Source organism: Nerophis lumbriciformis, linkage group LG11, assembly GCF_033978685.3.
Source record: "Nerophis lumbriciformis linkage group LG11, RoL_Nlum_v2.1, whole genome shotgun sequence".
Taxonomy (NCBI): Eukaryota; Metazoa; Chordata; class Actinopteri; order Syngnathiformes; family Syngnathidae; genus Nerophis; species Nerophis lumbriciformis.
Window position 1 is genome coordinate 43,019,796 of NC_084558.2, and position 16,165 is coordinate 43,035,960.

At 33.4% G+C, this 16,165-nt stretch overlaps 1 protein-coding gene across 3 annotated transcripts in view; it reads right to left on the reverse strand.

Annotated features, from left to right (window-relative positions):
* Positions 1-527: 527 nt before the first annotated feature.
* Positions 528-16,165, reverse strand: part of arhgef28a (Rho guanine nucleotide exchange factor (GEF) 28a) — a 156,080-nt gene continuing 140,442 nt past the window's right edge. For 2 of the 3 annotated variants that reach the window (XM_061966516.1, XM_061966515.1), the window contains one exon: positions 3,833-5,597. In XM_061966516.1, the coding sequence (XP_061822500.1) occupies positions 5,482-5,597 (116 nt within the window). In that variant the 3' untranslated portion in view covers positions 3,833-5,481. Of the gene's footprint in view, positions 581-3,832; positions 5,598-16,165 lie in introns of those variants that run through there. The other variant, XM_061966514.1, reaches the window with a different exon arrangement.

Genomic DNA, 16,165 nt, shown 5'->3' on the forward strand with positions numbered 1-16,165 from the left:
AAAAATATAAATTTTAAGATAATCCTAAACCATTCCATCAATAATAAAAAATAATTAAATAAAACTAATGTAGTTGAATTAAAAAAAATATATATATATAATATATATAATTAAAACAAAATCCCCAAACATGTACCAGATAAAAGGATTATAGTATGTTTGTTTGGAGAAGAAAATGTGGCAAAGCAAAAATATAAAAAATGTTATGCTAATGTTTAAAAATAAAACTTTTTTGACCCTGGAACAGACTACTAATAGCATTTGAGCTAGCATGATTTGTTATGTTCAATAAAAGAAGCAAACTGGTAGAAACGTAGTAAACAGGTGGAGGACATGAAATATCACAAATAAATGATTAGCAGCCACCACTAATGTGTTGTGTTGCGATATTGCCACACCTGCCGCTCCCGCCTGTCACCGCTGGCAACCGCACGTCCGCGCCGCTCGCTCGGTACACTCAAAATATTTGCTTTTCAACCTCCTGGATCGCTGCGGCGTCCTGTTTCAAGTCAGGAGAGGACAAGCGCTGTTGCAACAAAAGTCCACTTTATCAGTACCATCAGGAACAACAGAAACACACCTGTGGCAGAAATACAGCAGAAATAAATAGCCTTATGTACAGTATTTACATACACACCATACAGCGCTGGTTAGGGATAGTAAAAAGCCTCTGCACATCCATATTCTAACGCATGATGACATCATCGACTGAGAGTGATGAATGAGGCAATGATTCATGTCAACATCTTACATTATATAGCTTACAGATGATTCACATCCAGGCCAAATCTGGAGCTAAAGTACGTTTTTATGTGTTGAATTGTGTCTTACAGCTGCAAATCACTATTTTAGTCAGAATGCCAAATAAAACAACGCAATTGGTTAATTTATTGTTAATAATAATGTTTCATGCCTTAGACTGATAAGTTTTTTTCCCCCAAAATATATCAACCTTATTGTTTTTTTCCCTATGATATATAGGAATGAATAAGCATATATAATATTTTACATGATTTAAATATTTTTGTATTTTTATATATAGTTTTTTTCTGTATAATAATAATAATATTATTGGGGTTTTTTCTTCCCTAATTAATTAATACACACAGGATTACATTTTTTATTTTTGAAAGACCAAATGAATTTAAATGGAGGGCTCTAAAAACCTGACTATATAAAAAAATCTTAAATTTAATATATATATATATATACACAGTACAGGCCAAAAGTTTGGACACACCTTCTCATTTCAATACGTTTTCCTTATTTTCATGACTATTTACATTGTAGATTGTTCCTGGAGGCATCAAAACTATGACACCTGTGAAGTGAAAACCATTTCAGGTGACTACCTCTTTAAGCTCATGGAGAGAATGCCAAGAGTGTGCAAAGCCGTAATCAGAACAAAGGGTGGCTAATTTGAAGAAACTAGAATATAAAACATGTTTTCAGTTATTTCAGCTTTTTTTGTTAAGTACATAATCCACATGTGCTCATTCATAGTTTTGATGCCTTCAGTGACAATCTACAATGTAAATAGTCATGGAAATAAACAAAACCCATTTAATGAAAAGGTGTGTCCAAACTTTTGGCTTGTACTGTATATGTTTTATATAGGGATATACAGCTGAAAATCACTATTTGAGTCAGAATGCCAAATAAAACAATGCAATTGGTCAATTTATTGTTAATAATAATGTTTCATGCCTTAGACTGACTTTTTTTTTTTTTTTAATGAAATATATCAACCTTATTGTTTTTTTCCCCCTATGATTTATAGAAATGTATAAGCATATACAATATGTTATATGAATTTAAATGTATATATGAAATTTTTGTATTTTTATATATAGTTTTTTCTGTATAATAATAATAATATTAGGGTTTTTTCTCCCATAATGCATTAATACAAACAGGATTTTATTTTTAATCGTTGAAAGACCAAACAAATTTAAATGGAGGGCTCAAAAACCTGACTATATAAAACAATCCTAAATTGAATATATATATATATATATTTTTTATTTATTTATTTTTTTTATTTATTTTTTTTATTTTTTTTTTTTATATAGGGATATACGCTATAAAAAATACAGTTTAATTACTTACACCGGAAAGTAATAAAACAACTTTAGAGATTTTTTGGAGGTGTGAAGTGTATTGCAAATCAAATCCATTAGTATTATAATTAAAGGCAAGGGATGTGAGTCAAGGGACACAATCTTCATTGGTTTTATTTTGTATTTTAAAATATCGATGTCGACATTTGGCAAGGATTGAATAAATTATAGCATTATTGTATGGATAAACTGACAAAGAACCTTTGATGTCTTGAAAATGTACGTATGATTGTTTTGATCACTGCATTTTTCAATTACCAAAGGTTCATTACATGACTAGACTACCAAATTTTTACATGGATTTTTTTAAATTTTGTATTAAATTGGCACTGAAGCAGCTTATTGCCCTGTTACACTTGGCAATTGTAAGTTATTGTTATTACCATATTTCCTCAAATAGTGGCCAGTATACAATATATAGCAACATATTGTACTGTAATACATATCATTATTAAATAATAATTATTATAAACAACAGACGCCTCTTACATGTTATGATGGCACTTGGGCATAAGTTCTCCTTCTGTGGCACATTGAAAAAGTGCAAAGGGTGCGAGGTGTCCAATGTTAAAATGCAGTCACAATTTATTTGCAGATATATTTTCAACTTTTAGCTCACTTTTATCACATTTAAGTTTACGCTAAATCTTGAATCTTGATCTAAATGTAACATATAAATCTAAATATTAAACATGAATATACATTTTAAATCTAAATGTTAATCCTAAATGTGAACCTAAATGTAAATATTAAATACGGATCTAAATGTTGAATCTAAACCTAAATGTTAAATATTTATCTAAATGTTAAGTTTAAATTTTAAATCTAAACATTAAATATATATGTGAATTTAATTCATCCCAATCCAAAATACTAAATCTAAATCTAAATGTTAAATCTAAATATTAAATACAGATCTAAATGTTAAATCTAAATATTAAATACAGATCTAAATGTTAAATCTAAACCTAAATGTAAAATCTTTATTTAAATGTTGTCTAAATTGTAAATCTAAATATTAAATATAAATGTTGAATCTCAATCCAAATATTAAATATAAATATGGTACATCTAAACATTAGATATAAATGGTAAACCTAAATGTTAAATCTACATCCAAATCTAAATCTAAATGGTAAACCTAAATGTTCAATCGAAATGTTAAATCTAAAAGGTAAAGCTCAATGTTAAATCTTGCCATTAAATACAAATGTTAAATATACATCTAATTGTTAAAGCTAAGTTTTAAATGTTAAATGTAAATTTTAAATCCAAATGTTTAATCTAAATCTAAAAGTTAAAGCCAAATGTTTAACCTGAATCTCAATGTTAAACCTAAGTGTTAAATTTTAAATCTAAATGTTAATCTTCAATCTTAACCTAAATGTTAAATCTAAATATTAAATACAGATCTAAATGTTAAATCTAAACCTAAATGTTAAATCTTTATCTAAATGTTAAGTATACATTTTAAATCTAAACATTAAATATAAATGTTAAATATGAATGTTGAATCCCAATCCAAATACTAAATCTAAATTTAAATGTTACATCCAAACATTAAATATAAATGTTAAACCTTAATGTTGAATCTAAATGCAAATATAAATTTAAATGTAAAACCTAAATGTTAAACTGAAATGTTAAATCTTAAAGTTAAACATAAATGTTAAATCTGAACCTGACTGTTGAATCTAAAAGTTAAAGCTGAATGTTAAATCTTGCCGTTAAATACAAATGTTGAATAAACATCTAAATGTTAAAGCTAAAATTTAAATGTTAAATCTAAATATTAAAGCCAAATGTTTAATCTAAATCTAAAAGTTAAAGCCAAATGTTTAACCTGAATCTCAATGTTAAATCTACATGTTAAATTTTGAATCTAATAGTTAAAGCTGAACGTTTAATCTAAATCTAAACATTAAAGCTAATTGTGTAATCTAAATCTAAATGTAAAAGCTAAATGTTTAATCTAAATCTACATGTTAAACCTAAATGTTGAATCTAAATCCAAATATAAATCTAAATGTTAAACCTAAACGTTCAATCGAAATGTTAAATCTAAAAGTTAAACATAAATGTTGAATCTGAACCTGAATGTTGAATCTAAAAGTTAAAGCTGAATGTTAAATATTGTCGTTAAATACAAATGTTAAATAAATTAAATTATTAAAGCTAAGTTTTAAATGTTAAACCTAAATGTTAAATCTAAATATTAAAGCCAAATGTTTCATCTAAATCTAAAAGTTAAAGCCAAATGTTCAACCTGAATCTCCATGTTAATCCTACATGTTAAATTTTAAATCTAAATGTTAAAGCCAAATGTTTAATCGAAATCTAAATATTAAAGCCAAATGTTTAATCTAAATCTAAGTTAAAGTCAAATGTTTAACCTGAATCTCAATGTTAAACCTAAATGTTAAATGTTAAATCTAAATGTTAAAGCAGAATGTTTAATCTAAATCTAAAAGTTAAAGCCAAATGTTCAACCTGAATCTCCATGTTAAACCTACATGTTAAATTTTAAATCTAAATGTTAAACCTGAATGTTTAATCTAAATCTAAATGTTAAAGCCAAATGTTTAATCGAAATCTAAATATTAAATCCAAATGTTTAATCTAAATCTAAAAGTTAAGGCCAAATGTTCAACCTGAATCTCCATGTTAAACCTACGTGTTAAATTTTAAATCTAAATGTTAAACCTGAATGTTTAATTTAAATCTAAATGTTAAAGCCAAATGTTTAATCGAAATCTAAATATTAAATCCAAATGTTTAATCTAAATCTAAGTTAAAGTCAAATGTTTAACCTGAATCTCAATGTTAAACCTAAATGTTAAATCTAAATGTTAAAGCTGAATGTTTAATCTAAATCTAAATGTTAAAGCCAAATGTTTAATCTAAATCTAAATATTAAAGCCAAATGTTTAATCTAAATCTAAGTTAAAGCCAAATGTTTAACCCGAATCTCAATGTTAAACCTAAATATAAAATTATAAATCTAAATGTTAAAGCTGAATGTTTAATCTAAATCTAAATGTAAAAGCTAAATGTTGAATCTAAATCTACATGTTGAATTTAAATGTTAAATATAATTTTAAATGTTAAAGCTGAAATGTGAGAAAAGTGAGCTAAATGTTCAAAATATCTGCGAGAAAAGTGTGACTGAACGTTTCCATTCGGCACCCCATAAACGGGCGCTGACCAGCAGGGGGAGCGCAAAGAGCCTGCAGGAACCTACTATAGCTCACACAAAGACACACTTTTTAAAGACACGCCTTGAATATAAAACAGTCTGCAGGGCCTTAAAACAATAAAACATCAATAAATACTTTGTTAAAGGTCCGTGTTGGTCCTCGTTTCAAAGGTACACAATGCTCTCCTCCGGGACGTCCTCGTCTCTGCTGTCCGTCTCCATGGAAACCAGGTGGCTGAGGTCCAGTTGCGAGTCGGAAGGGCGGGAGGGGCAGCTGTCATCTGAGAGAGACAACATGCAGCTCAGTCTAGAAGGATGAAACCACCACATTTGATCATAATAACCATAATAACAATTACAATAGGAATAATAGTAAGGACGGCATTGTTGTAGCGGGGGTCAAAGTTCAACTGTCATTACCCCCAGCTGGGAGTTTTCTCCTGCAAAGTGGTCTCGCTGTCACGTGGGCTTGAGAGTGATGACGCCATTAAAGTGACAGGCCGAGTGTGCCTTCATTTGTCACGGCGACACGCTCATCGAGGCGCCCTTTGACCTCGACGCCGCCGCACCTTGGCAGACCAAAATAGTCGCGGGCCATCCCTCACAGCTTGCTCGACACATGACTTCCTGTACGGCATTGTCTTATTACGAGGAATTATAGCTCACATAACAGACGTTTATCATCGTTCTATTTGTCAACAATCTCAATTTGGCTCAATGGGGTCTTGATGCTGGAATTTAGATGGTTTCAAAATGCGTTTAGTAATGTAGCTTTAACTTTACTTTATCCACTTTTTTACATTAACACTGTAACTGCAGATGTCATCTGTCACATACAACAAAGTGACATTAAACCTCTAAAGCATACTTGCCAACCTTGAGACATCCGATTTCGGGAGGTGGGGGGTGGAGGGTGGGGGCGTGGTCGAGGGTGGGGGCGTGGTTGGGGGCGTGGTTAAGAGGGGAGGAGTATATTGACAGCTAGAATTCACCAAGTCAAGTATTTCATACATATATATATATATATATATATATACATATATATATATATATATATATATATATATATATATCCTGAAAATATGCAAACAAAACTGTGTTTAGATAATTGACACTTCAAACTTGCATAAATAAATCTTAAGGAATGTAACATAACTTGGCTTCTGAGAGCTTCAAAATGTAATGAATAAAATGCTAAAGTTGTTGATAAATAAGCAATTATTTTAATAATTAAATATGGTCATTTTAAATGAATTATTATGATAATTTAAAATGAATTATTTCAAATATGTTTATTTTAATTCTATGGCTGGATGTAATGAGTCAGAAAAAATACAAATAAAAATACAATTAATTTTGATGTTTTTAGCAAAATATAGTAAAAATTTATTTTTTTTTTTTTTTTTTAATTAATAAATATATTTATTTATATTGAAAATATGCAAACAAAACTGTGTTTAGATAATTAATACTTCAAACTTGCATAAATAAATCTTAAGGAATATAACATAACTTGGCTTCTGAGAGCTTCAAAATGTAATGAATAAAATGCTAAAGGTGTTGATAAACAAGTAATTATTTTAATAATTAAATATGGTCATTTTAAATGAATTATTATGATAATTTAAAATGAATTATTTCAAATACGTTTATTTTAATTCTATGGCTGGATGTAATAAGGAGTCAGAAAAAATACAAATAAAAATACAATTAATTTAGATGTTTTTAGCAAAATATAGTAAAAATGTTTTTTTTTTTGTTTTTTTTAATTAATAAATATATTTATTTATATTGAAAATATGCAAACAAAACTGTGTTTAGATAATTGATACTTCAAACTTGCATAAATAAATCTTAAGGAATATAACATAACTTGGCTTCTGAGAGCTTCAAAATGTAATGAATAAAATGCTAAAGTTGTTGATAAACAAGCAATTATTTTAATAATTAAATATGGTAATTTTAAATGAATTATTATGATAATTTAAAATTAATTATTTCAAATATGTTTATTTTAATTCTATGGCTGGATGTAATAAGGAGTCAGAAAAAATACAAATAAAAATACAATTAATTTTGATGTTTTTAGCAAAATATAGTAAAAATGTATTAAGTTTTTTTTTTAAATTAATAAATATATTTATTTATATTGAAAATATGCAAACAAAACTGTGTTTAGATAATTGATACTTCAAACTTGCATAAATAAATCTTAAGGAATATAACATAACTTGGCTTCTGAGAGCTTCAAAATGTAATGAATAAAATGCTAAAGTTGTTGATAAACAAGCAATTATTTTAATAATTAAATATGGTCATTTTAAATGAATGATGATAATTTAAAATTAATTATTTCAAATATGTTTATTTTAATTCTGTGGCTGGATGTAATAAGGAGTCAGAAAAAATACAAATAAAAATACAATTAATTTTGATGTTTTTAGCAAAATATAGTAAAAATGTATTTAGTTTTTTTTTATTTTTATTAATAAATATATTTATTTATATTGAAAATATGCAAACAAAACTGTGTTTAGATAATTGATACTTCAAACTTGCATAAATAAATCTTAAGGAATATAACATAACTTGGCTTCTGAGAGGTTCAAAATGTAATGAATAAAATGCTAAAGTTGTTGATAAACAAGCAATTATTTTAATAATTAAATATGGTCATTTTAAATGAATGATTATGATAATTTAAAATTAATTATTTCAAATATGTTTATTTTAATTCTGTGGCTGGATGTAATAAGGAGTCAGAAAAAATACAAATAAAAATACAATTAATTTTGATGTTTGAAAATAGGCAAACAAAACTGTGTTTGGATAATTGATACTTCAAACTTGCATAAATAAATCTTAAGGAATATAACATAGCTTGGCTTCTGAGAGCTTCAAAATGTAATGAATAAAATGCTAAAGTTGTTGATAAACAAGCAATTATTTTAATAATTAAATATGGTCATTTTAAATGAATTATTATGATAATTTAAAATGAATTATTTCAAATATGTTTATTTCAATTCTATGGCTGGATGTAATAAGGAGTCAGAAAAAATACAAATAAAAATACAATTAATTTTGATGTTTTTAGCAAAATATAGTAAAAATGTATTTATTTTTTATTTTTTTAAATTAATACATATATTTATTTTTAGGTAAGATAAACATAATAATACAATTTGTCTCTAGTCTGGATGAGATAGTTCTTGTCACCCTGTTGTCCTCCCGTCATGAAAAAAGGCTGTCCTCACTCAGGTCTGCATGGAGCTGGAGGGGGCGTGACCTCCAGCTCCGACTGAAAATCGGGAGATTTTCAGGAGAATATTTGTCCCGGGAGGTTTTCGGGAGAGGCGCCGAATTTCGAGGCCTGGGCTTTTATTCTTTAGAGAATACTAATGTGTCTGGGGGCCGGTATATCTATTTTTTTAGGAAAACTAATACAAAACCTCACAATAAAGTCTGATTGAATGCTAAAAATGTTATGACAGACCGCCTTAAAAACGGAATGGAGTTTTAAATTTTTCTATGAACGATAAAACTCTGAATATTGAGAACATACGAACGTCACACCCCCTCTCAATCGACATATTTTACAATCAAGCCACAGTCACACTGCTTGGTGCCTCGTCTGACCTGCTGTGACGTAGATTACCATAGTAACTAGTAGGGTTGTATGGTATACGGGTGTTAGTATAATACCGCGATACTAATGAATCATATTCGGTACCATACCGCCTCTGAAAAGTACCGGTCCTCCGCACCCTAAGATTTTTTGTTAAAATAAAGCCAATAATGCAATTTTTTCTGGTCCCCTTTATTTAGAAAAGTACCGAAAAGTATCAAAATATTATTGGTATCAGGACAACACTAGTCCAGGGGTCGGCAACCCGCGGCTCCGGAGCCGCATGCGGCTCTTTGATCACTCTAATGCGGCTCAGCTGCATACTGCATACTTGCCGACTCTCCCGATTTTCCCGGGAAATTTCCGTGCCTCTCGTAGTAAACTCCCGGGTTTAATATTCACCGATTTTCACTCTAACAATAATACTAAAGGCGTGCCATGATGGTACAGCATTTAGCGCCCTCTACAGTCTGTACAACCAGCGTACCAGCCCAGCCTTTTGTTGTATGCATTTTCTACTTGCACACGTAAGTGACAGCAAGGCATACTTGCTCAACAGCCACACAGGTTACACTGACGGTGGCCATATAAAACAACTTTAAGACTCTTACTAATAATGCGCCACACTTTGAACCAAAACCAAACAAGAATGACAAACACATTTCGGGAGAACATCTGCACCTTAACACAACATAAACACAACAGAACAAATACCCAGAATCCCATGCAGCCCTGACTCTTCCGGGCTACATTATACACCCCTGCTACCACCAATCTCCGCCCCCCCCCCCCCCCCCTCCGTGCGTCGGTTGAGGTGGGCGGGGTTTGGTAGCGGGGGTGTATAATGTATCCCGGAAGAGTTAGGGCTGCATGGGATTCTGGGTATTTGTTCTGTTGTGTTTATGTTGTGTTAAGGTGCAGATGTTCTCCCGAAATGTGTTTGTCATTCTTGTTTGGTGTGGGTTCACAGTGTGGCGCATTATTAGTAAGAGTGCTAAAGTTGTTTTATACGGCCCCCGTCAGTGTAACCTGTGTGGTTGGTGAACAAGTATGCCTTGCTGTCACTTACGTGAGCAAGCAGAAGCCCAATACAACGTGTGGCTGGGCCGGCACGCTGGTTGTAGTGGGCGCTAAATGCTGTACCATCACGGCACGTTCGAGAGAATAGTTGCCTTGAAATTCGCGGTCTGCCGGAAAAATTGGGAGGGATTACAAGTATTACGCTGTCAAGCGCCATTCATATAATACTCGCGGGTCGCACTAACATTCAATTTTCTTAGTAAGGTGAGGGCCGCGTGTCTGAGACCCTTGGTTTATACATAGTACAAAACAAAACAAAAAACTTTGTATACAGCGTTATTTCATTTTAAATTTCAAAAGATTTTTGTGGCTCCCATTGTTTTCTTTAATTTGTGAAACTGGTCAAATTGGCTCTTTGAGTGGTAAAGGTTGCCGACCCCTGCACTAGTCCCTAGTATATCATGCAAAAGCACAGATTCCAACCATAGAAATACTTTGTATAGTTCAAGACTTACGGTCATTAGAAAACATCACTGCACATCATAATGGCAGCTACACTTTACATCTTAAAGATATAAAAAAAATATTTGGGAATACCCGGCGGGCCAGATTGAAAAGCATTAAGGCCCCCGGGCCCAGGTCTGCTCTAAAGGCTTAGTGGCCACATGCGTGGACAGCACCTTTTAGCTCTTATTTCCAAAATTGTGTACACTACTGGATTGAGGTCTCATGGCCACTCATGTGGACACTTATACTGCCATCTGGTGGTGTCAGAAGAGTACAACATACAATGGAATTTGGAAAAAAAAGTCATTGCTGATCCTTGAATGTCCCTTTATCCCTTTTTTCTTTTTTTTGTCCCCTCAGACAAAACTTTTCGTTTCTTTGGTTGTTTTGGAGCTTCGGCCATGACAGCAGTAATTGCACATATGCGTTCTTCTTCTTCTTTTTGTTTTCTGGCGGCACACAGGCGTTCGCATCAACTTCCGTCTTTTTAACAAATGAATAACAATAATATCGCTAAGTGCCAGTAAAAGTGATACAGACCCCGTCGGGCCATGACAGAGGTGCCATTCAACTAGTTGGAAGTCCATGGATCATCCTGAAAGTAATGAAAATATTTAATGAAAGTTGAAAAGTTACTTAAGGGATTCTTGAACATGGTTCATAATCGGAAAGTTTGTATATTAAAACCTCTAAAGGTGCATGCGTGGACAGCACATTTTAGCTCTGATTTCCAAAATTGTGTACACTACTGAATTGGGGTCTTATGGCCGCTTATGTGGACACTTATACTGCCATCTGGTGGTGTCAGAAGAGTATAACATACAATGGAATTTGGAAAAAAAAAAAAGTGTAAAAATAAGAATTAGGATGTCACTAAACATGAAGTACACGTTTGTGTACTTATGGACTAAGTACATCATATCAAAAGATGATTCTTAGTTTGTATTCTAATTAGGGTCCAAAAAGCCCAAATAGCAAAGAGAAATAAAAAAAGCATGTAAACAAACAGCTTGGGCCTTAAGAGGTTTTAAGGAGCGGGGCACAAATGTTTGCAACACTAGCATAGCTATGTTAGCTATATGCTAACACCACACTCACATTTTAACAGCAACATCTTGCTAAGTTAGCTTATTCGCCGATGATAACATACGTTTAACAAAGTTCCATGTCATTTAAATGTTCTATTTGTCAACAATCTCAAATAAATACAAGAAGTGCCTCAATAGAGTCTTGGACGTGAGCTAGCCTTGAATTTAGATGGTTTCAAAATGCGTTTAGCATAGCTATGTTAGCTACATGCTAACACCACGCTCAAATTTCAACTGCAACATCATGCTAGGTTAGCTTATTCGCCGATGATAACATATGTTTATCAAAGTTCCATGTCATTTAAATGTTCTATTTGTCAACAATCTCAAATAAATACAAGAAGTACCTCAACAGGGTCTTGGACGTGTGCTAGCCTCGAATTTAGATGGTTTCAAAATGCGTTTAGCAATGTAGCTTTAACGCAAATGAAGAGTGCGTTTACTTTATCCACTTTTTTACATTAACAAAGTAATCTGTCACATAAAAAAATGTGACATTAAGGAGCCGGGCACAAATGTTAGCAACACTAGCATAGCTATGTTAGCTACATGCTAACACCACGCTCACATTTCAACAGCAACATCTTGCTAAGTTAGCTTATTCGCTGATGATAACATACGTTTATCAAAGTTCCATGTCATTTAAATGTTCTATTTGTCAACAATCTCAAATAAATACAAGAAGTACCTCAATAGGGTCTTGGACGTGTGCTAGCCTTGAATTTAGATGGTTTCAAAATGCGTTTAGCATAGCTATGTTAGCTACATGCTAACACCACGCTCACATTTCAACTGCAACATCATGCTAGGTTAGCTTATTCGCCAATGATAACATATGTTGATCAAAGTTCCATGTCATTTAAATGTTCTATTTGTCAACAATCTCAAATAAATACAAGAAGTACTTCAATAGGGTCTTGGACGTGTGCTAGCCTCGAATTTAGATGGTTTCAAAATGCGTTTAACAATGTAGCTTTAACACAAATGAAGAGTGCGTTTACTTTATCCACTTTTTTACATTAACAAAGTCATCTGTCACATAAAAAAATTTGACATTAAGGAGCCGGGCACAAATGTTAGCAACACTAGCATAGCTATGTTAGCTACATGCTAACACCACGCTCACATTTCAACAGCAACATCATGCTACGTTAGCTTATTCGCCGATAACATATGTTGATCAACGTTCCATGTCATTTAAATGTTCTATTTGTCAACAATCTCAAATAAATACAAGAAGTGCCTCAATAGGATCTTGGACGTGTGCTAGCCTTGAATTTAGATGGTTTCAAAATGCGTTTAGCAATGTGTGTCTGTAGCTTTAACGCAAAAGAAAAGTGCCTTTACTTTATCCACTTTTTTACATTAACACTGTAACTGCAGATGTCATCTGTCACATAAAAAAATGTGACATTAAGGAGCCGGGCACAAATGTTAGCTGTCAGAATAATTGTATGTAAGTTATCACAAAACTTTGTGTTGAAATGAGTTCCCGGCGAGAAGACAAAAGCTGTCTTTGAACCTACCAAGAAGAAGGCTCGTAAAACTCCACCGTATAGGATGGGAAGCAATATGAAGGTGTTCTGTTTCTTTCATGTATTGTCGTGACCCAAGAACTACAAAGCGGAGAGGGAGCAAGGCCTGACTCCCCTCAAGGCGACCTTTTCTGTGAACTTTTTTACGACCTTTTCTGTAAACCGCTTTAGAACCTTTTCTTTGAACTGTTCTGTAACCAAAGACGATGGCTGTTTACGACCCACGTCCCTTAGAAACAGCTGTTGCCATGTAATCAGGGAAAGTCCAAATAAAAGAGGAAGCGTACAATCTTTCGCCAGAGCTGGCTGGAGACTGTACAAGAGTACAGCCCAGACGTTTTCTCCTCAATTGAGCCAAATTTAATTCTGTCTCTGTTTAATTCTTTGCTTCTTGTCTTGTTTAATAGATGTCATCAGTGTTTGAACCTGACAAGCAACACTAGCATAGCTATGTTAGCTACATGCTAACACCACACTCACATTTCAACAGCAACATAATGCTAGGTTAGCTTATTCGCCGGAGAAAAACCAAACGTTCAAACCTACACCTCCCACGTCTGTAACTGACGGACGGATGTTTGCTAAGATACACGTAAATCTATTTTAGGACTTTAACGTATACATTAAATACAAACAAAGGAGAGGTGGTGTACAATTACCACAGGTCATTGAAATCGGTTAGTGTTTCTTCGAGTCTATCGTGTTAACCCTTAATGGTGTATAATATTATTTATTACTATACTAAGGATGTAACTGTAATAATGATAACTGCTGTATAAAATTAACAACAGTTACGATTACTGTTTTAAATCAAAGTTATCGAAAAACCAAGTTTGATTGTAATATTATCAAAAGGTTCTGAGAATCTGGAGAAATCACTGCACGTAAGCAATGATATTACGGACCTTCGATCCCTCAGGGACATCAGTGTGTAAAGGATATCACCACATGGGCTCAGAAAACCACTGTCAGTAACTACAGTTTGTCGCTACATCTGTAAGTGCAAGTTAAAACTCTCCTATGCAAAGCAACAGCAATTTATCAACAACACCCAGAAACGCCGTCGGCTTCGCTGGGCCCGAGCTCACCTAAGATGGACTGATGCAAAGTGGAAAAGTGCTCTGTGGTCTGACGAGTCCACATTTCAAATTGTTTTTGGAAACTGTGGACGTCGTGTCCTCCGGAACAAAGAGGAAAAGAACAATCCGGATTGCTATAGGCGCAAAGTTCAAAAGCCAGCATCTGTGATGGTATGGGGGTGTATTAGTGCCCAAGACATGGGTAACTTACACATCTGTGAAGGCAACATTAATGCTGAAAGGTACATACAGGTTTTGGAGCAACATATGTTGCCATCCAAGCAACGTTATCATGGACGCCCCTGCTTATTTCAGCAAGACAATGCCAAGCCACGTGTTACAACAGTGTGGCTTCATAGTAGAATGGTGCGGGTACTAGACTGGCCTGCCTGTAGTCCAGACCTGTCTCCCATTAAAAATGTGTGGCGCATTATGAAGCCTAAAATACCACAACTGTTGAACAACTTAAGCTGTACATCAAGCAAGAATGGGAAAGAATTCCACCTGAAAAGCTTCAAAAATTGGTCTCCTCAGTTCCCAAACGTTTACTGAGTGTTGTTAAAAGGAAAGGCCATGTAACACAGTGGTAAAAAATATTTTTTGCAATGTGTTGCTGCCATTAAATTCCAAGTTAATGATTATTTTCACAAAAACATTAAGTTTCTCAGTTGGAACATTAAATATCTTGTCTTTGCAGTCTATTCAATTGAATATAAGTTGAAAAGGATTTGCAAATCATTGTATTCTGTTTTTATTTACCATTTACACAACGTGCCAACTTCACTGGTTTTGGGGTTGGTAGAATCGATTCTGAACTAACAATTATAATACAGTAAAGCTGGCAAATACATTATGTTGCTTGCCAAATAAAAGGCAGCTTTAACTAAAAACTGCTGTTTATTGTTATTATAGTCCTTTGCTGTGGGGTTAATATTTTGGTTACCTTATCTAATTCCCTACATGAGGAGAATTGTGTTGCACGTCTGTTACTGGAAATGGCCTTAAATCCAGTTTAAATATATATTCATACACTACTACATGTTTGATTTAGTCCTAGCTATATATATTACGCACTATAAAATCTGCAATTTTTTTACTGGGCTCACATATGGATGAAAACCTGGAAAATTCCGCCCACGATATGTGGGGATGATTTAAGGATTTGGGCTTTGAGTCAGCAAACCTCTTTGCTGTGTTTCCAGCTGCTCTCTTAATCCCTCCTGAGGATCAATAACAGTGTTTTTCTTAAATAAAGAGGACTTTTAGAGGTGGGCATGTGTCTGGGAGTGTGTGTGTGTGTGTGTGTGTGTGTGTGTGTGTCCCTCGCAGTGGGCCAGGTGCGCTGTCATGGTAACAGATGGCATGAACTATAAATTGCCTGATTGTGCTCCCTGAAGGAGAGAGTGTGTGTTTGATTAATGACATTAAGAGTGTGTTGGAGGAGCCTCCGTCCGCGACGTGAAAGAGGAGACGCTGGCGTGCGGCAGATGACGACGTTCACTCAAACTCTAGAAGACACCCGGGTGCCGTTTAAAGGCACAGTATGGCCCGACGTGGTAGCTCCTGGCTTCGAATGAAGGGCGCCTCGGTCATCGCCGTAGCAACCGGCCTGGACACCTCTCATGCTGTTTGTGGCATTAGCATTTTGTCAGGTAAATGGTAAATGGGTTATACTTGTATAGCGCTTTTCTACAAACCCCATTTCCATATGAGTTGGGAAATTGTGTTAGATGTAAATATAAACGGAATACAGTGATTTGCAAATCATTTTCAACCCATATACAGTTGAATATGCTACAAAGACAACATATTTGATGTTCAAACTGATAAACATTTTTTTTTTTGCAAATAATCATTAACTTTAGAATTTGATGCCAGCAACACGTGACAAAGAAGTTGGGAAAGGTGGCAATAAATACTGATAAAGTTGAGGAATGCTCATCAAACACTTATTTGGAACATCCCACAGGTGTGCAGGCTAATTGGGAACAG